The sequence below is a fragment of the Abramis brama genome (assembly GCF_963993115.1).
Source record: "Abramis brama genome assembly, chromosome: 7".
In the NCBI taxonomy this organism is placed as follows: Eukaryota; Metazoa; Chordata; class Actinopteri; order Cypriniformes; family Leuciscidae; genus Abramis; species Abramis brama.
The window spans coordinates 5519000-5540567 of NC_139969.1; the positions used below are offsets into that span (position 1 = coordinate 5519000).

The 21568-nt window shown below is 36.7% G+C and overlaps 1 protein-coding gene across 4 annotated transcripts in view; it reads right to left on the reverse strand.

Annotated features, from left to right (window-relative positions):
- Nucleotides 1-37: 37 nt before the first annotated feature.
- Nucleotides 38-21568, reverse strand: part of adcyap1r1a (adenylate cyclase activating polypeptide 1a (pituitary) receptor type I) — a 37873-nt gene continuing 16342 nt past the window's right edge. Inside the window, exons 6-17 of one of the 4 annotated variants that reach the window (XM_084118743.1) lie at nt 19751-19858; nt 19063-19163; nt 18250-18347; nt 17083-17215; nt 12369-12522; nt 12078-12138; nt 10376-10445; nt 10162-10253; nt 9081-9164; nt 5974-6103; nt 4915-4956; nt 38-3546 (exon numbers count right to left, since the gene is read on the reverse strand). In XM_084118743.1, coding sequence (XP_083974869.1) covers nt 3343-3546; nt 4915-4956; nt 5974-6103; nt 9081-9164; nt 10162-10253; nt 10376-10445; nt 12078-12138; nt 12369-12522; nt 17083-17215; nt 18250-18347; nt 19063-19163; nt 19751-19858 — 1277 coding nt within the window. In that variant the 3' untranslated portion in view covers nt 38-3342. Of the gene's footprint in view, nt 3560-4914; nt 4957-5973; nt 6104-9080; nt 9165-10161; nt 10254-10375; nt 10446-12077; nt 12139-12368; nt 12523-17082; nt 17216-18249; nt 18348-19062; nt 19164-19750; nt 19859-21568 lie in introns of all 4 variants that reach the window. The other 3 variants (XM_084118742.1, XM_084118744.1, XM_084118745.1) reach the window with 3 other exon arrangements.

A 21568-nucleotide genomic window follows, 5' to 3' on the forward strand; every position in this document is an offset into this window, starting at 1 on the left:
GACACATGTATACATACATTAAAAAAAACTACACAAATTCCATAAATTCAAGAGTTGTATGTCAAGAATGGAATTCAGACACGTACAAAAATGTTCACAGGTCAAACATAGACATCATCTCTACATCAAAGCAGAAGAAACAGCAGGCAGCTTTACAGAGCAGCTGAATGTACAATACAGTTGTTGTCCGGGTGTTACATTCAGACTGAAATGAGTTAGTCCACAACATGAAGACATCTCAAAGACACAATGAAACTTCAGACCTACACGACAGACAATCCTCGTTCCTCAAAAATACAGCGCTCAATTATTCTATGAAATAAAAGCGTCATCTACTGGCAGATAGATGTATTACAAGCACAAGAAAACACGTCTGTAACAGCTTTGAGACATGGTCGTTACCTTCTGAGCGCTCACACTCAGAATGACGGCTGGTGTCAAGAACATAGAAAGCAGCAAAATTCTCTCTCTCTCTTTTTTTTTCATTTTCATGCAGATATATTAAGAAAGAGACACAGAGGGAGCTCGGCCCTCCCATTACCCAAACACATATGAAGCTCTATGTCGTAAGGTCACATGATCCAAGCAACATCTGACGCTCTGTTAATGGATTTCACAATTTATTTCAACAGACAAGTTAACTATCACTGAGAGCTTGTTCAAGATCATTATTATTTACAGACTGAAAAATGACGATAAGACAAAAATGAGAAAGGTCAAAGAGTTTTCATCACCGGTGAGCACTCATGGAATATTTTATTTAAAGACTCCCCTCATCTGCCATTGGTCGGCAAACAGATACAGCCCCGCCCCAAACTCATGCCATTGGTTGAGCTAATGTTGCTGCGTGTGATGCTGAAAACAAACATGTTTTTTTATAGCACCAAAGAGCCTTAGTGTTTACAATTTGCAAGCAGAAGCCAGCTACAAATTACTTATAGTTGTCTCTATTAAGAATAAAACATATACTTTACATAAAAAAATATTACTTTTAAAGGAACTGCAATTGTTGCCTCAACCAGGGTGGGGCTATTTTTATTCGGCCAATGAAAGATGGGGAGAGTGTATGAAACCTGTCATTATTTTTGCACTTTTGTATGGTGATTCTAGAACAGATTACAAATTACACACTTCAACTTTAAAATAACTACTAAGGGGGAAAAACATACATTTTCCACATTGTTTAAAAAGAAAGATTTGTGCAATCTACACGACCATTACTTTTACTGTACATTTCAATAATTTCAACTCTGTCTCCAATATGACACACCGACAACTGAGCTGCAACAAAAGCATATTGCACTTCAAAATTGGCACGTTCATAATCACAGAAGTTTTACATACTTCATTAGTACTTTATGTTGACTGCAAGTGTTGGCTAATGTAAAGAGAGAGTGCTGGTACATCCATCATTTACTGGCACATGTGCGTCTTTAACATACACAGAGGATTTACACTCTAGAACTTCACAGCAGAGAAAAATACTGTACTGGAAATAAACAACACCGTTAGCAGAGGCTGTTGCCACTTTATACACAGATGCACGTTGTTCTCGTGATCAAACATGTAAAATGTGAGGGATAACTAATTATGATTGTCAGTCAGTGGTGATGCAGTAAATTTGTTTGGCTTCATAGATTGACATCAGAGATTGTACTTGTAAAGAGTTGGGGTTAACTGTCTCTCAAGCTTTAAAAGGGTTCAATCCAAAACTAATTAAAATCTGTCATCATTTACTCATCCTCATGCCATTTCAAATCTGTATGACATACTTTTACCATACCATAAAAAATATTTCATATGACTTCTGCGCCGTTTCTGGTAGTAAAACGGCGCTTTGTTGGCCTTTTGGAGCTTGACGTAATTGTATATTTTCATTCTAAGAGGATAAACATTCAAAAAGTCAGATTTTGGAATGACATGAAGGTCAGTACATGATGACAGAATCTACAATTTTGGGTGAAATACCCATTTAACACTATCACATTTCATTCAGATGTCTCCTGTCAGCCCTAAAAAGCATGTATAATGCACCTGATAGTAACGTAATGGCATTGATTTGCACATCTCAAAGCTTTAGATATGACTATATATGCATTCTAATACCACATATAAATGAATATATTTCTACTCGGTATAAATGAAAGATTGTAAAAGCAACACTGAATCTGTTAATCTACACTACTAATTGACTAATAATTAAATCAATACCGCACGGCACTGGTTGTTTAGAATAGATCCATCAAAGCTATTTTTGTGACCATCAGGCACTTCAGAATAAATCAGAGGGAATTGTGGGAATAGCTTCCTCGCTCCGGTAAATGTTTTTTTTTTTTTTGTTTTTTTTTGTTGACAATCCTTGGTTTGTTTAAATTGGCTCTGTGTAGTTATAAACCATTCGCATGACAAGAAGAATACACTGTCTAAAAGCTAAATCGAAACAACATTTACAGATAATCTAACGTCATGAGTCATTCATAAGTCTTTATATTATTGACATACTCTGTACTTACGGCTGATTGTAAAAAAATATGTTTTACAATCTCTCTGTGGAGAACACTGAATCAAATACACAGCATTTGAACGAGCAACACGAAGTCTGTACATTTTCTTTTAAGTGTAATTATGATAAACACAGTAGCTTGCTGATAAAACAATACTGAAATAGTCACGTTTTGGCACTTTATGTTATTATTTTTTCCTTGATCTTATCGTAACACTGAATTGTAACCCGTCTCTCTGTCTCCGATTAGACACTAACTAATGTTCATCATAACTAGAAAGCAATGTGCTATTGGTTTGACAAAAATGAATGTATGAACGTTTCTCTGACTACATTCTAACCACAAACGATTCACATTCTCTATGGCTCATAATGCGATATGAAAATTCACTCGAATTTCTGCTGCGATCTCATTTTGGCGTTTAGGGCAGCGGTGCAGCGTACAGCCCCCCTGCTCTGCATTATTATTGACTGAGAAAGAACGTACAACTCTTGTGATGAAATAACATTCTTTTATGCTCATATTGTTGTTTTCTTATTAGATTAATTAGAAAGCCTTCAAAAAGTTGCGTTATGGTCAAAAAGCTTTCTAACCTGAACTGTAACTTTTGTTAGCATTAGCTCAAAACAGTTTTGGCACTTTAAATATATCCCTGGACGAATCATTTCTAACCGATTATGGGTGATGCGTTCAGGATCTTGTTTGGAATCTTTAAATACTTATCCAGAGAATTGATGAATAATTAATAGTTCTTCTCTCATTGTGAATGGCCGGCCCTACTGCAGGTGAAGAGGGTGAGTTGAGGGCGGGGCTTTAGGGACGTGGGCCAATCAGGCGCTCAGGTGGGCAGGTTGAGGTTGACCGTCTCGGCCAGTGGGCTGGACATGCGTATCTGTGAGCTGCTCTTGCTGAGGATGGACAGCTGCGTGCCCCCGTTCACCCCACTGCTCGCTAGCGAAGGATGACGCTGCTGCTTCAGGTCCACAGCAAAGTACCTGTTCACCGTCCAACTCCTCCATTTCCTCTTTATCTCCGACTGCACCTTTAGGGAGAAACTTGAAAAGGTCATTTTTTAATGTACTCAGCTGTAAGGGTGCACGCGTTCTCCACCAGTCCACACTCTCTCCCTCATGCTTTGCACAATGTCCTAGCCAGATGTGACGTGACACGTTTCAAGCATCAATTTTACTATCCTCGCAGAAGGTGAAATCATAGCCAATCAGAAGTTATTTGATGTTTTATGTTCGGACCAATGAGATTTCACTATGTGCGGGGCTACCTACAGCAATGCAACAAATGAAAAAAAACATCAACTGAGTAAGGGCCCTATCTTGCACCCAGCGCAATTGACTTTGTACACCAACGCATGCATCATTCCTATTTTGCACCCGACGCACGGCGGACTTTTCCCTCCACAGACGCACGTCGGTAAATTAGGGAATGAACGTGGCTCCCAGGGGCGGTTCAGCACAAAGAGGAGGCGTGTTCCGGCGCAAACGTTCCCTGATGCTATTTTGCAGTTTCAGAAAACAATTCCACCACAGACAAGGAAAAACCTAGTCTAAAGTTCGTGGCGCGTTTTCAGTGGCGCATTCAGATGCTATTTTAAGGGCGCATGCTTGGCCATAATGTAGCGTGTGCACAACGCGCATACACTTTGCCTCTCTCATCTACGCACAGACGCAGCAGTTGACATTTTTGCAAACCATACATAATTACAAGGAAAAATATTAACACACGAGGGAAATCATTGTTGTGTCCATGAAGATGTGAAAAAATATGCATAAATCTAGCTTACACATTTACCCAAATTATTATACGCCTGTTTAACTGAAGCTAATTTGGGTGGGTTTCTCCATCCCCAATGTCACTTCTCTGTGTTTTACGGCCCTGACGAGAACATCGGTCTCCTCGGCTGTGAACCGCTGCTGGCGCGCATCTGGCAAATCCGCCATTATAATAGCAATCCGCCATGGAACAAGCATGCCTGCTCTTAAAGGGAATGTGAGATGACGCTCTGATTGGTTTATTTCACGTTACGCCCAAATCACACCTATGAATAATGTAGCTACTTCAGATCAACCCATTTTAGATTTGCGTCGGGCGCAAGAGTCATTTATCCCGCCGGTATAATAGCAACAGCGCCCGAGATCTACCCAAAAAGTTACTTGCGTTTCGCGTTTGATACTTGCGTTTCAGATCGTTAAAATAGGGCCCTAAATGTCTTTTTGTGTGTAACATGGATGAAATTGATCGCTTGTCACTATCGCATCATGCCTGGTTAGGATATGGCAGTAACTAAAAATAATTGTTTATGTAGTAATATTGGAACATTTATAGTGGAAATGTATTGTTTTCTAACCAAAAACTGTTTGCATGCATTTGAAAATTTCAAATGAAATACTCTTACCTCTCCATTCAGAAAGCAGTACAGCACGGCCACCACAAAACCCTGTATTGAGTTAATATTATTACTAAATTGCATTAAAAGTGCATTAAAATTAATTAAAGATGCATTCAATTGTTTAATAGTGTCAGTAAAGACACATGTAAAGTAACAAAAGATTTCAAATAAAGCTGTTCTTATGAACTTTCTATTCATCTAAAGAATCCTGGAAAAAACAATGTATCACGGTTTCCACAAAAAATAAATATTAAGCAGCACAACTGTTTTCAACATTGATAATAATAAGAGCAGCAAATCAGCATATTAGAATGATTTCTGAAGGATCATGTGACACTGAAGACTGGAGTAATGATGCTGAAAATTCAGCTTTGCATCACAGGAATACATATATCAAACACATATATTCAACATACATATTAACATATATTCAAACAGAAAACAGTTATTTTAAATTGTAATAATATTTCACAAAGTTACTGTTTTTACTGTATTTTTGATCCACAGCCTTTGTGAGCACAAGATGCTTCTTTTAAAAACATTTAAAAATCTTACTGACCTCAAACTGTTTGTGTACACAAAAAAAATTAGTCTATTTATTCAATAAAGCTCCAAAACCTAGTGAGCTGCCTCGTTGTCTACATAGGTGACTACCTTCTAAGGCAGCATACTAAAAATGAAACGACACAAATAAAAATGAAGTGAATTGAAACTCTCTACATAGGCATAAGAAAAATATCTCTCACGCATGCTACACTCCGCAAACCCTAACATAAGCATGTTGGTTTCAAATAAAGACATCATACTCACAATATTGGTTATATATTTAGGACAGAACTGGATACGTTTACTGAATAATATATGCTTTCCCTTGATTCTTGATTTTTAAACCACAAAAGCTTAGTTTCCGATCAAATAAATGGCAGCATGTAATATCGATGCCTAATATCAATGGGATCGCAGCTATAATGAAGCTCATAGGGTTTGAAACAGAGAAATAGTTTCCACGGAGGTGTTTCTAAAATACAAGCTAAAGTTGCTGCTGTAAAAGCAGATGCTCAGTACCTGGAAGGATCCCAGGCCCAGCTCAAAGACCAGGCGCTCCCGCTTGCTGAAATCCTCTGGGGAGAAGGCAAACACAGTGTAATGGATTCCAAACAGAGGGATGAGGAGCAGGGTGGACCGTGCCAGCCGCCTGTCAACACACACACACACACACACACACAGCGCTTCAGACGGATGATTGAATCTCTCACCATGTCAACACACAGTTACTGTAATACACTGGAGATCAGAGCCATCCACAACAATCCTGCTCCATAGGAAAGATGGTCTCTTTGATAGATCTATAGTTTCTCCTAGTCAGTAAATAGAGACCTCCTTCTCAGATGTTTTTCCCGAGCAAACGACCCCAATAATCTCACATGTGTCTTCTCTAGAATAGACTGTGATCTCAACAATGTCTTTACAAAATACCAAAGTCCTGTAAAGCCTGACATATGAAATTATAGTCTGAAATATATATATATATTTAATGGAATGGTTTATTGAACCTTTAGACAATATGATATATAGTGAGAATATAGATCTCATTCTCAAGGAGGAAGAAAACAATTATGATATCTTGTAATGTAAACCAATGAGATCTTTAACAGTATAGCATAAAATGCATATAAATATCAGTTGTCGCTCCTTCCCAGTAATATGTCTTAGTGTGATGATATTTAAATGCTTACTTTTATGAGCTTTTATTGTGGAGGGGAAGACATATAATTCAATGCAATACAATAATGACTGAGAGATGAACGTATACTGTAAACGTTCCTCAAAAGCCTGTTGTATCATATTTGATAATCACATCTTAGCATGAAATTTCTATATTATAAATATATAATATAGAAATATCAATATAATATATCAGTAATATATAGCATGAGATTACTTCAGTCAAGTAAGTGTTCATCTTGAAATATTAATAACAATATAAAATATATTTTTGTTTACTTTATAAAATCAATAAACATTTAAAAGCAAAAAGACATGTGAACCAAGACCTGAAGGCGGACATCAGACTACAGAACACATGTGATCATGTTAATAATTTAGAGGCCTTAGAATTGATCAAATATGATAGGCTTCATGGATAATATGAACTGAAACGTTTATCATCAGAAGAGCAGTATAATAATAATAAGTATACTTATACAGTATATATTTTAGATGTACTCATTGTCACATTTCAGTCCAAAGACGATGAAGAAGATTCAAATAGAAATGTTTTTAATTTAAAACAAAGAAAACTCAGGTAATCCACAGATGCAAGAACAAACACCCGAACAATACCGGACCATGAATGTGAACTAAAGAGGAACTTAAAGGCATAGTTCACTTAAATGTTTTAATTCTGTCATCATTTACTCACTCTCATGTTGTTTCAAACCTGTATGAATTTCTTTTTTCTTCTGAACACGAAAGAAGATATTTTGAAGAATGTTTGAAACCTAACAGTTGATGGACTCCATTGACTTCCATAGTATTTTTTTTCTATTATGTAAGTCAATGGGGTCCATCAACTTTCTGGTTACCAACATTCTTCAAGCTATCATCTTTTGTGTTCAGCAGACGAAAGAATTTCATACAGGTTTGAAACAACTTGAGGATGAGTAAATAATGACAGATTAAAAAAGTTTCATTTTTGGGTGAATGATTCCTTTAAATACACAGAGATAATGAACTGAATACAGACAGGTGTGCTCGTCAAATGAATGTCAGTGACAAGTGATTAGTGGCGGGAAACCAGAACAAAGGAAACAGGTGACAGAAGAGAAACAAACTAAGGGTGCTTTCACACTGGCAGTTTAGTTCGGAACGGGGCACGGCATCGCTAATGAGAACGCTGTCATGTGGACCCAGGTGCGCACTGGGGTACCGAACCCGAGACTACCTGGAGGAGGTGGTCTGAGTTCGGTTGCATTCGAACCGGACCGTCCCGACCGGTTCACGCGTGAATGTGAAAGCAACACGGACTCGGGTGCGCACTTGTTCAGGAAGAAAAGTAACCTGCGCATGCGTTTTAGCTGATTATTATGTATTTAGTTAAATAAAACGCATGTAAGGGATGATAGTGTTGATGATTTACCTTGGATACGAGCGAGAGTGAGCCTGCAGTGTATTCGCGCATAGCGTGTGGAATCAGGACAACAAATTAATGGAAATCCACGGTCTCCTCAAAAGAGTTCGTTTGCAAGCAGCAGAAAACCACCTTATGTGTCACACACACAGTAAACCTGTGTTGCTCACTCAGCTGTGCATAATAGCACCAAATTAATATTGCTCGGACCGCAGCAAACGAGCCCAGTATGAAAGCAGCCTAAAAGTCCATGAAAAAAAAAATTAAAGCTAAACTGAACATAATGGTGACACTCATATGCATGTCAACAATTATTTCATTTTTTCCCCTTAGAAAATAACTACACATCTGAGATAAAGCTGATATTGCAATAAAACAACTGATAACTCAACTATGCATTAATAATGGATTTAGTTCTCATCTGATAACTAGCTTGGAGCGGAAAAAATGCTCAGCAAACATTTATATCTAGGCTAAAAATGCTCCAAGAAGTTTTGGCAGCTGTGTTTGGGATCATGGTTTGAGCTGTACTGCACTGGCTGAGCTGGGAGACCATTTTGGATCAGCAATAAGAGATCTGCCATGTTCCAAAAACCATCTGGACCACCGTAAGATGGTATGTAGTTAAATACGGTATTTATCAAGGGTCAATAACCATAACTACTTGGCTGATTTGAACAGTTCTGGTATAGTTCACCTTGTATAAACTAGACTGGACCAGCCTGAACCACCAGCTCCAAAACACAGATGCGCATTTTTCAGCAGGTAAAAGTCCTGTAGCTCAAACAGTAAAGCATGGCACTAGCAACAGCATGAGCATGGATTCGATTCCCAGGTGAATGCAACTGATAGAAATATATGTATACAAACAGGAATGCAATGCAATAAAAGCATCTGCCAAACATGCAAATGTACAGAAAATAACACAAAAACTATCAGCGGGGAATATTCACAGCTTAAAAACAAAAATGCACATTTGTTGGCCAACACAGACTCTCACACACACACACACACATTCACACAAACAAACACACACACTTACAGCGTGATGGTAGAAAGCTCTGACATCCAGCACGAATGCTGGGCGGCCTGTGTGGGCTCACTGAAGCATTTCTGTGCACAGCTGCTAAACACGACAAAGACAACAAACATTCTTTAGGACAGAACACACACGCACGCACACACACACACTCATAAAACCGACCGCACACAACAGACCTCAACACTGAGAGACCTCAAGGACATTTCATAGCTCAAGCACAATACTGTTTTCCAAGCAATTACAATAAATAGGGCTTCGAAAGCTTTAAACATAACGCAAAAGCACTATAAATATGGTCCTTCTTGTGCACTAGACTATTAAGACCCCAAACATAAAGTCACTCTCAATAGACTTCAGGGTTTCCTTCCTGTAGCTCAAACAGTAGAGCATGGTGCTATAGCAACTCCAAATGAATGGGTTCGATTCCCAGGGAAAACAAGAACTGATGAAAAGCATACCTTTAATGCAATGTAAATCGCTTTGGACTAAAGTGTCTGCCAAATGCATTTATGTGACTGTTAAGACATAAGTCCTCATACACAATATGGCTTATCCAGAAAACAAAAACAGTCATTGTATTTTATTTTTCACTGCCGCACATCACCTCGATCAACACAACAATGATTCCTCCTGGATTCTCTCCTGGAATCGGCACACGACTAAATTACTGAACATAAACTACAACCGTTCTAACAACAATCAAAAAATAAACGGCCTATGGAGATTTGTGACACTGTGAAACATTATTCACACATTCTATTATTACACCCAATTCCAAAAGGAATTCTGTATGCATGCAAAATGAATGCTACCGATTATACCATCAACACTGAAATGATTTCAACTGAATAATGACTGTTTGCTATTGTCTTTTTAGAGCTGCTATACATCATTAAATCGTTATTTTCCTGTTTATCACTATAAAGCTGCTTTGAAACAATCTGTATTGTATAAGGCGCTATTAAGTATAGTTTTTTTTTTGTATAAAACTATTAAGACTTTCAATCTCATTTCAGCCACCAATCAGACACAACACACCATCAGTACACTGTTTCCATGGTGACTGAGGCAAGCTACTCACAGGTAGATGCTGGACTCGTTCCCGCCAATGTCTGGAGACTGCAGCTTCTGCACCAGGATTATGATGATTCCAATGAAGAGGACAAAATTAATCTGGAAGCAAATGCATGCGTTTTTTATAGCTCCCATTCACATACATTCATAAATAAATATATATGTTTTATTTATCCATGATTTAGCTTCTTTTTTTTTCTTATTCAAATTTCTTGGCTTACCATGATTGATGCCACAACAGGTCCCTTGATCACCCACCAGAGGGCAGTATTATCATTCGTGTCCCAGCAACTGCAGAAATACAATTGATTTAAGAAACTGGCTATTGGTCCGTTCGGTCACATGATTTAACAGCTTTTGAAAGAGAATAGCTTGCAGTATGTGACAGATGCCCGGCTACATTTGCCTAAACGCACAATATTCGACAGCGCACACTGCCTGGAAAACTGTCACACAACACAATGTGCTCGAATCAAAATTGAACCCTATTTATTTTAATTTTCTTATCCTTGTACAGCCTGACATTATAGTTAGAACATTTTATTCCAGTTTATTGAACATTTAGACAAAATGTATTTTTAGTAGGGCTGTCAAAAGATTAATCGCGATTAATCGCATCCAAAATAAAAGTTTGTGTTTAAATAATATATGTGTGTGTACGGTGTATAATTATTTTGTATATATAAATACACACACATGCATGTATATATTTAAGAAATATTTGCATACATATACTGTATATATTTATATATAATTTATATTATATATAAATATATTTTTTTTATATATAAATAACACATTTTTCTTAAATATATACATGCATGTGTGTGTATTTCTAGATACAAATTTAATTATACACAGTTCACTCACATATATTATTTAAACACAAACTTTTATTTTGGATGCGATTAATCGCGATTAATCTTTTGACAGCCCTAATTTTTAGTTTCAGTGTTCTTTGTTGAGTATCATATTTTATACACCAGGCTTTTATGACTCGTATAGTGAGAATATGGAGCTCATACTCGAGGAGGAAAAACACCTCAATTTTATTTTGGTGCAGATACTGATATTTATATGGCCAAACAGATGAAATTCTGGTAGCCTGTAATGTAAATTAATGAGATCTTCATAACAGTATAGCAGATACTTACACAAAATGCATATACATATCAGTCATTTTTTATTATCAAAGCTCTGTAGATTTATCATATAATGCAATGCAATGCAATACAATGATGATTGAGAGATGAACAAATAAACGTTCCTCAAAAGCCTGATGTAGCTTATCATAGCCTGATGTAGCTTAACCGGATTTTAAAGATAATTATGTCTTGATAATCAAGTAAAACTAAGTTGCTTCAGTCCACTTGTGAAATATAAATAAAAATACAAAAGGTTTTTTTTGTTTCTTCATGATAATTTAAAATATTTGCATATCAGATATGATACAGCCCTTTTAGGGTTAATAAATGTCAAATTGTGCATTATTATATCACATTACTGAAGTAAAATGAGTTGCACCTTTACATGTTGATCATGTTCAACTCATTACTGACTAAAAAAAATATTTGTTTTACACAAACCTGGATTAAACCATATGCATGAGATGGCAAATTAAACATGCGACATAGTGAGGTTATGTAACAAAGTAGTAGAATCTCATTTAAAACATTTATTGTCCCATACTGCATACATTTGCTTTAAATAGTATGCAGTATACAGTATATACTGTGCAATTATCATTACACTTGTATTACTATTTTTACTTATTTTTTCATTTGTATTCCTTTCCAAACATAGACTCATTCTTGTGACTAGTGACACTGAATGCTAATAGTGTAGTTCAGTGCCAGCATCTGCGTAGGTATCAAAGCAACAATTACAGTATATCACTTTTTGTTTATGCGGCATTACACGTACCCAGAATCATCAAAATGAAGACGCAGAACAGCCCATATGGTCACACAAATGGTGGGCGTTCCTGAAAGTGTGAGAGGAAGAGGACATTTGTCAGACCTCAAAGCTGTTCTCTAATGCATTTAGACCTTCAATATTAATGTATTACATATGCCAGCACAACAAATCACATCATAAAGAGCCAGTGGCCAGTTAACACATACGCTGCACTCCATTTCCTTCCATATCTATAAGTGTGACACATAATCAATCCCGTAACAATCCGCTTTGGTATGATGCATCGCTGTGACATACCCCAGCCGATGATGGTGTACCAGTAGAAGTAGCGTCTCTCAGGGAAGAAGGTTTCCACCAGCAGTGTGAAGAGATAGAGACCTTCGATGAAGAGCCAGAAGTAGTTTGACATCACACAGTAATGGAAGAACACCATCACTGCCTTACACCCCACCTGAACACAGAGAAACACATTTAGAAAAGCCAGCGGATCCCTGTTAGTATCCATCAGACGACCTCATTATAGTCGCAGTTTTCAGTGTCTTGTACCTGGAAATGTATAGCACATTCAAAACACCCTGTAAATAATAACTTGCTTGCATGCCGCTATTTTAGCCATGAAGAAGAACTAAACCTGGACTAGAGCAGAGCAATACTATCATCAATGATCAAAACAGATGGTTTCAAGGTAGTCACATACTTACTATTCATGTTAAATTAAAGTAATGCTGTACTATATAACAGGCCATGCGAATCTATTGTACAGAATTTTAAATGTTCCCGTCCTCACAACACAATTCCCACAAACACGTCTTAACGATACGATACAATCCGATAATACTTTATTGTCAGATAAGGTCTGATATTTGGCAGAAAAGACACCACAATATGAAAAAAAAAAAAAAAACTGAAAAATTACACTGGCAACAATTACATTAGCAGAAAACACATAGCCTGGTAATACCAAACTCTGCTACTTCGCTTTGCTTCGTAGACAGAGTCTGGCATGGCATAATTGAAAAGCGTTTTCTTTCTTGTCTGAAGTTTAAAATCATTGTTTACCCGTAAGCCAATCACATAACGTTTGGTTATGGTGTGTGTTATGCACATGCTCAGCCGCATCTAACTTCCACTGTAAACACATGTATGATGCGAAAACAAAACCATCGGGCGAAATACCTGAGTGAACATGGCTGTGAACATGACTTTTGCAGATTATGTGAAGTAAATCTACGCATCCACGGTACAATCAACGTCTACGTCACGGCTCTCAGCCCGCCCTCTGTTCGTTGATTGGCCGGCTGTTTTCAGGCCGGAGGAAAACGGAAAGCTATTACACTGACGTAGTCAGGCTAGAAAACACATACTTTGTGCTAAAATCACCCTAAATTGCAAAATAATATGCATTAATTGGGACAGTAAAGATTATTTTCCAAAAGCACAAACATTAAAATAACATTGGAAAAGAATTGTATACAGTATATTCACAATTTGTGAAATTAAAATATTAAAAAAGATTTTTTATATACAGTTTTTTTTATTTATCAAATGCACACATATTTATTTGATTCATTTTTGTAATGGTTTTGTGAAGTCGTAAGTTTAATACTGTATAATTCTGATCTGTTTGCTATTTGCAATTTACTATTTTTTATAGTGTGATTTTGGGGGAATTGTATTAAAACCAGTTAGGGTCAGTTTGACTCGCAGTCGCAAACATCATAAAAATGATGAATTGAATGTAACCCACAACAATTATAAAACAAAAACATACAAAAATCTATATTGTCCCCTTTTTTAATTTCTAGAAAATAATAAATAAGTGAAATTTCAATATTTTGACCACTACTGTAGGAAATGTCCAAAGTTCACCTTAATTCCTATTCCGACATATTTTAGAGTAAAAGAGGATGTTCAACAACAACAACAACAAAAAGTAGGACATCGTGAAATTATTTGATTGCAAAAAAACTGAAACTGGCTATTTGATTAGTATGAATTAGGGATTAGTTGATTAGATGATCAGTATCAAAGGTTAAATAAGCTTAAATCGGTCAAGCTGGTTTTTAGTAGCTGATGTGTTGCTGGTTTAAAGTGCTCTAACCAGGCAACGCATCAAACAAGCGTAATGACCAGCTTAAACCAGCTATAAGCATCTGGATCAGTGATGCATCCTTTCGTCTGAAAGATGACATGTACCCTGTGCATTTCCATTCACAATATATAGCCTGCTATGTGTCAGAACACTCTGAAGTCTTTATGTTCATCAGTTACCCTCTGAACCAATTCAAAGCTAAGTGATGTCATTACCACGGCCTCTGATTGGCTGGGGGAAAGAGCTCAAAGCCCTCGTTCAGGTGTATAATGAGAGCGTGCACGTTTTGATAAGCTATTCATATGCTAATATGGAAATAATGGAATATTTCCAGAGCTCGCTGAACTCGGCTTCATGATAATTACAGCTGTTTGTCAGGCACAGATGGGGGAAACAAAACATGTTGCTGCAGAACGTGGGCTTGAACATAAACGGATCGAGTTATTATTAGTCTGTGGGTTTCACATGCAAATGGAATCCAAGACCAACAGTTCAGTCTCATATTCATACGTATCCGTTTGTGGGCGATTCACTGTGAAAGCAAATTTTTATTTTTATTTAGCTGAAAAATTGAACCGGAAAGAACATTTATTTAATAATCAATTACTTCATCAAATTTATTTAATAATCAGCACTCAAATAAATAATGAGTTGTATATAAACAATTAAATTGTACATAAAGCAGTTTTTATATAATTATATTTCTACTACAATTCATTGTCGAAATATAAACATTTAAATGGTGGCTGTAAAAGAACTTGTTTTCATGAAAACTTGGTTTAATTTTTTTTTAAACATTAATTAATGAAGTCAAAAGGTTAAACAATAATATAATGAATATGTAATATATTTAGCAAAATGCTCTTCGCTAGAGTTATTTTTCAAGCTAACTATTGAGCTATGGACATTAAATGGTTCACTAATAAATGGTTCAGTGCAGCGCGCTTTCCTCTGAAACCCTCCACCTTCCCCAGCTCCACCTGTATAGATCTGCTACAGGTAATTTCATATATTCTTTTTTTTTGCAGCAGTATGTCTTAGGGCGTGTGTCCACCAAAGGGTTTTTTCACCCGGCTGGCATATTTTTTCAATTGTTTTCAATGGGAGCGCCGCGTTTTTAAAACGCCATGAGCGTAACGAGGCGCTGCGCGTCTTTTTCACGCTGAAGCGCTGAGTGTTCGGTGTTTTTTACAGGTCGCTGAGAGTTGAAGAATGTTCAACTTTGGGTAAAACTCATCACTGTCACTTTTTACCCAACCATCCAATCACAGTGGAGGAGGGGTGGGACTAATACCACACAGACCAACCGCCACATTCTGCTTGTACAACATCAACAGATGACAACAACAAGTATAATGTTAATCATAGCATAAAAATCATTTAAAACAAGAGCCAGAGAAAATACATTACATTGTATCGACATTTTAATATAGAATCAACACAGAAACAAAAAATGTGTGAAATGAGATACTAGTAAAACTTTCGCGGATATTCCGTATCATAACAAGCAAAGGGTCTCAACTGAAAAAAACGCAACGCTGCCGAAATGCTCTCAATCGCCGACAGCTAGCCGTTTTCAGCAGAGCGCCTAGCGTTTTCAGCTGGCTAAAAATACTTTGGTGGACACACGGCCTGAAGGTAATGTAAGCTCGCCCTCGATCGGCCCAAAACCGGCATCCGACCAGCGCGGAAGGTCTGGTGTTACTGTCCTTTTCTTGAGGCAAAGTATTTTTTGATTAGTATGGTAGGAGATCATTTGTCTAGGGACCACCTTCCTTTGTGTGCCAGTTATCCCTAAACTCTTAAAAACCTTATTACCTTTTGTTTTATTTATTTGGAAATGAGACATTTGTACCAGTCGCAATGAGACATTTCAAATGATACTAAATATGTATAATACTCGATGTTAATCATTCACATTAAACCATATATTCTTGTGTGAGTTTTTGGTGATCTTCGCATGGGGGAGAAGGAGAGGGGGGATAAGGGAAAGAGATGTAGATTAGGATGACTCGGAGGTGAGACATTCGTCTCGATAGTGCACAAGGGGGAGTTCAAATGTTAATTTCCAGAGAGGTCCTTTGTCCTCTCAGGGTCTGGTCGCTCTTCAACCAGACTGTCCGGCATTTTCTAATTTCTCAATTCTTACAGTATGGACACACAAAACTGACACCAAAGAACTAGCGCTGATGAATGCCGACTGTGTTGTCACCTTGCATCGGGGGAAAAACAATCTGTGCTTGAACACACCGAAAGAACTACAGGCAACTGTCAGCTATCATGCGCATTCTGCGCCTGCGTGTAAAGAAGGTAACTGTCTATTTAAGCAGATATATATATATATAGTCTATATTCCCCAAAAAGGAAAATGAAACTAAGACTGCAGGTACACAAACCATAAACAAAGCAGCACTTGCTTACCATTTTGAATATAAATCATGCTGATCACGTTCTAATTTTAATTAATATTAATATTAAAATATTCACGCAGTGAAATGCTCAGGTAAGATGACGTAAAATTAGAACAGCCTTCTGTCTGTGCCGTCATGACTTCTTTGCTTGCTTTCATCACTTTTTCTCTTATTCTTGTGCACTGACTTGCTTGCTAAACTGAACAGCCAATCAGAGTTCTCTCTCTCTCACCGACGACACCAAAAAACCCGGCAGCGTCCGACTAGAGCCAACGGTGCAAGTTGGCCGTCGCTCAAAAACGGCCCGATGTTGCCCGAAACATGTTGCCATTTGGTTTGGTGTCGAAAACCGTAAGTGCAAAAAGAAATTAGTAATATTTAGCTGGTGATGCGCTCTCAACTTTATGTCAAATAAAATGGCTTCATTGTGTATTAGTGAACATTTTAATCAGATTTGTCATTGTATTCATTAGCATTAAAAACAAAATGGCAGATGTGCATTACTCACAGTGTGAACAAAGCAGTGGTCACTGTCCTCCTCTGCGTACAAAACCCCATCTTTAATAAACACAGAGATGGCTCTCAGCATGAAGGACACAAACAGGTTCATGTGGATGAAGTTCCTGGTGCAGTGAAGCTTCCTGTTGACAGACGTTCAAAGGAAGGATTACACCATTATATGAGATTGAAATTCTAATGTGTTTGGGTGGGAAGCTGAGGGTCTGCATCAATGACTGTGTAAACACTCATCAATAGTTCTTTGAAGCCCTTGGCATTTTTTCATAATTTACATTATACGTATGTTCTTCAGATCACTCTATTTGGTTTTAGGGTACTTTATAGCACCACTACATAGAAGGATTTAAAAAAAAAAACCAAAGAAAACAAAGTACTTGTATCTCGAAAAGCTTCTTCAATTGAACCAGGCTGTAAAATCCTTTTTCATTGTAATTGGAAAACGATATTTTTAAAAGTTATAGGGACAATCTTACAAAAAAAATAAAAAATCTGGGTGATAATACACACCAAATAGAAAAGAGAGAGAGAGAGAAAAAAAAGAAATTATATTTTGCATAAAGAATATGCTACCTGTATTTATAAGATATCATGGTAACTCCATGTTTTAACATTCATCATTTACTTAGAGTTTGACCAATAAATACATTTTTTAGAAATACTGTTACCGATTTATTCGGATCGATTTATTAGATCGATTAATTCAAAATCCTTTATGCGTTCAATCTGATAGTTTACATTGCTGGATATAGCAAATGATGGCTAAATAAACGTGTTAAACAAGATACATACTTAATATAATAATATATGCTTAATTTCACGTTAAGTATTTGGTTAATTGCGATTAATTTAAGGAGGAATCGACAAACGATTAATTCATATTATTTCTTATCCATTTATTTCCTTTTATTTATACATACAGTATATATGACCAGAGGTTAAAATGTGCTTAATTGTTGAACATAATGTCACAATTCTTGACAAATATGACATGTTCTTGACAGTTTTCGAGAGATTCCCCCTAAGAGCCCTTTGCAAGCAGGTTGGATAATTTTGCATTGAATCTTCCTCAAGTGACCAGCACAAAATTACGTTCTCAAGAGAAACATGATATTATGCAAAGGTCATTGTTGTGTGATGACACTGCTTTAAAACTGACCTGAACCGGCACAGAATGACCATAGCTGTGGTCAGAGACACTAGAGACGTGCTGTAGCCCACCGTATAGAGAGCCTTCACAGATGCGTAGTACATGTCCTTGAAGGGAAGAGAAAAACAAAATTACTTTGGGTTAGCAGCCATTTTGCAAAGGTTTTTGTTTTCTTCCATTTCTTTGAGTTAAATACAGAGCATGCACTGTCCTAGAGTAAATACTTACCACAAATTAGATGAATAAAGTAAAATACTATGCAAATACAAAATTACCACTACTTTAAGAATTGGTCTAATTTAAAGGTACAGTGAGCAATTTCTGAGAAACACTGTTGATATTCATTGCTCCGCCCCCCAAATGCATGAACACACAATGCAAGAGTGGATGTTTCTTTCTAGCTGAAACTAAGTAAAATAATGCTTCATGAAAAACAAACAAAAGCGAACGAATGATAAGGAAGAACAAAACATGAACATACAGTACACAAGAGTGTATACAAGCAAAAGTAGGTTGTTAGTCGCTAGCAACACATTAGCTCCAAACAAACAATAGCACTCAAAACTGTCCTGTTACTATTGCTAACATTACAACAACAGCATATCTTGGTTCTGTGAAACAGTAAAACCAATGTTACTCACGTATGGAGCAGAAACAACACAACCTCGGCGTCTGTTTTCAGGCTTTCAACAGCGTTTCTCAGAAATAGCTTACTGCACCTTTAAATAATGGGGGTCTCTTATAACCCTAAATACCTATGGTGGTTATGACCATCATGATCCAAATGGTTTCTATCATTAAGATGTCAGATGAAATACTCACAGAGTTGGTTCCGTTGTAACCTATCATACAGGCATCAACATAGTGTGGAAACGGTTCAGACCAACCGAACTCTGTACAGTTTCTGCTGATCTTGCCAAGCCCTGAAAAGCAGTATGGCAACAACCAGAACAACCATAAATCAAATGTGTTTCTCACTTTAAAAAGAAAAACCTGTAAGCAACTGCTGAAATTTTCTGCTGTCAGCAGAACTGCAAGAACAAAAGCGTACATACATCAATCACCACATACATTTATACTGACTGACTCATGATCTCACATATAGCCTAAAGTTCACTGTTTCAGTCTGTTATGCCAGTGTTGCTGTTTTGCACCATAAATAAGGGCAAAAACATTCCAATTTTTGACATGATACAAAATACAGTTTTATAGTTTAACTCTTGTTTATGTTTATATATTTAACTCGTTTTTACTATACTATTTATTCTTCTCAAAATATATTATTTCTGAAGGATCATGTGACACTAAAGACTGGAGTAATAATGCTGAAAATTCATCTTTGCATCACAGGAATAAATTGCATATATTAGGTATACCAAAATATGTTGGCAACACTTTACAATAAGGTCCCATAATGAGCAGTATTTATTCATCTTTTTGCAGTATTTATTCAATACTTTGTACTTGTAAGTATAGGGTTTTTAAATACATTACTATGAATGTCTCTCACCCTCCTCTGGACTCATGAAATCAAAGAGCTCGGGACAGTTGACCTCCACGACCTGACCGACATCGGCCGGCTGCCAGCAGGTCAGATTGTCCCACTCCCATGGACACTCTAAGAACAACAACAATTTTCACATTAGTATATCTCACATCTGACAGGAGCTAGTTGTTTTTGATGTGTAGGGACTGCTTTTACCAGAGATTTAAAGGCCTCTTTGAAAAAAGTATGGCATTAAATAAAAAACACTCAAATAAAAATAAAACAGTTTACAGCGTGCATAAATCTCATTACAATGTTTGCAAATGATTTATTATTGTACCATATATAATATTGTTTTCAACATGAACCATGCTATTATCTGAACTACCCTAGAGTCCCAAGTAAATAGCATGTTATATTATTATAAGAATAATTCAAAAGCAAATTGCTATATAGGAAACACTTTACAATAAGGTCTCATTTGTTAATATTCGTAAAAGATACTGTAGGCTACCTGATATTTTTTTTCTTCTATTTTTGCAAAATAGTTTAAACCCCAAATAATAGATTTTAAAAGCAATCATCTGTGAAAAAAACAGGCTTTATGATGCCATCTACTGTTTATTATAGAGGATTGTAATAGATGAGAAGCTCGTTCCAGGGACGGAAAGTCTTGGCCAATAACATGCTCGGGAAAAACGGGGTTGCAAATATTGAACTCAGGGACAAAAATTATAAAATGAGCGAGTACATCATGAATCCATTTTCCAAACCGTGTTTTTGCCTTATCCTGAATCGCTACGGTCCACCTATAACAAGTGTTTATAATCGGACTATTTTAGACTGGTTCGGGTCGTTCTGCTGCGGAGTAGCCCAATACCTGCGTGACTCGTCATAGACATAAACAGAGAGAAGTAGCTCCGGCTAAAATGTTCTTCCGCAATATGCATGCAATTCTGTTTATTAACCGCGAGAGCGCCAACAGTTAAGGAATGTAGCTTTAATGTATTAACTAACATGAGCTAATAGTGAGCAATATATGTTTTACAACATTTAATAATCTTTGTCAATGGTAGTTAATACAAATACAGTCGTTCATTGTTTGTTCATGTTAGTTCACAGTGCATTAACTTATGTTAACAAATACAGTTATTTATTAGTAAATGTATTAAATGTTAAAATGAACATCAACTAAAACTAATAAAATCTGTAGAAACCTTACTGTAAACTAAAGTATTGGTAACACTTTACGGTAAGGTTTCATTTGTAAACATTAGTTAATGCATTAGCTAACATGAAGTAACAATGAGCGATATATATTTTAAAGCATTTAAGAAAATTCCTGTTAGTTCACAATGTTTACAAATACAGTAAATTTAAGATTAATAAATGCTTGAAGTAATGTTCACTGCTAGGTTATGTTAACTAGTTAACTAATGTTAACAAATGAAACCATACCTTCGATAGATAGGCGAGTTTACAGTAAGGTTTCATTCATCAAAAAACAAGTCTTCCTGAAACCCCTAATGCCGAATTACATCTGGACTCCTGACATTATAACATATGTCTCCGTTTAATTCTCAATTATACCGAGGCCTTTCTAAGATTAGCTCTTGAAGGGAAGCCAAGGTGAATGTGAATGTAACCAGCAGGGGGCATCAGCACGGGCTCCTGTGACTCAGCGCCTGCCCGAGGACGTGAACATGATCAATATGTGATATGGATCAGAATCCATCACATTCAGAACTGCATTTGACTCCTCGTTTCCCTCAGCTCATTACAGAAATGATTCTAGAATTAATTACAGAAATGCTTCCCACTCAATCTAGTGGCAAAGAGAGG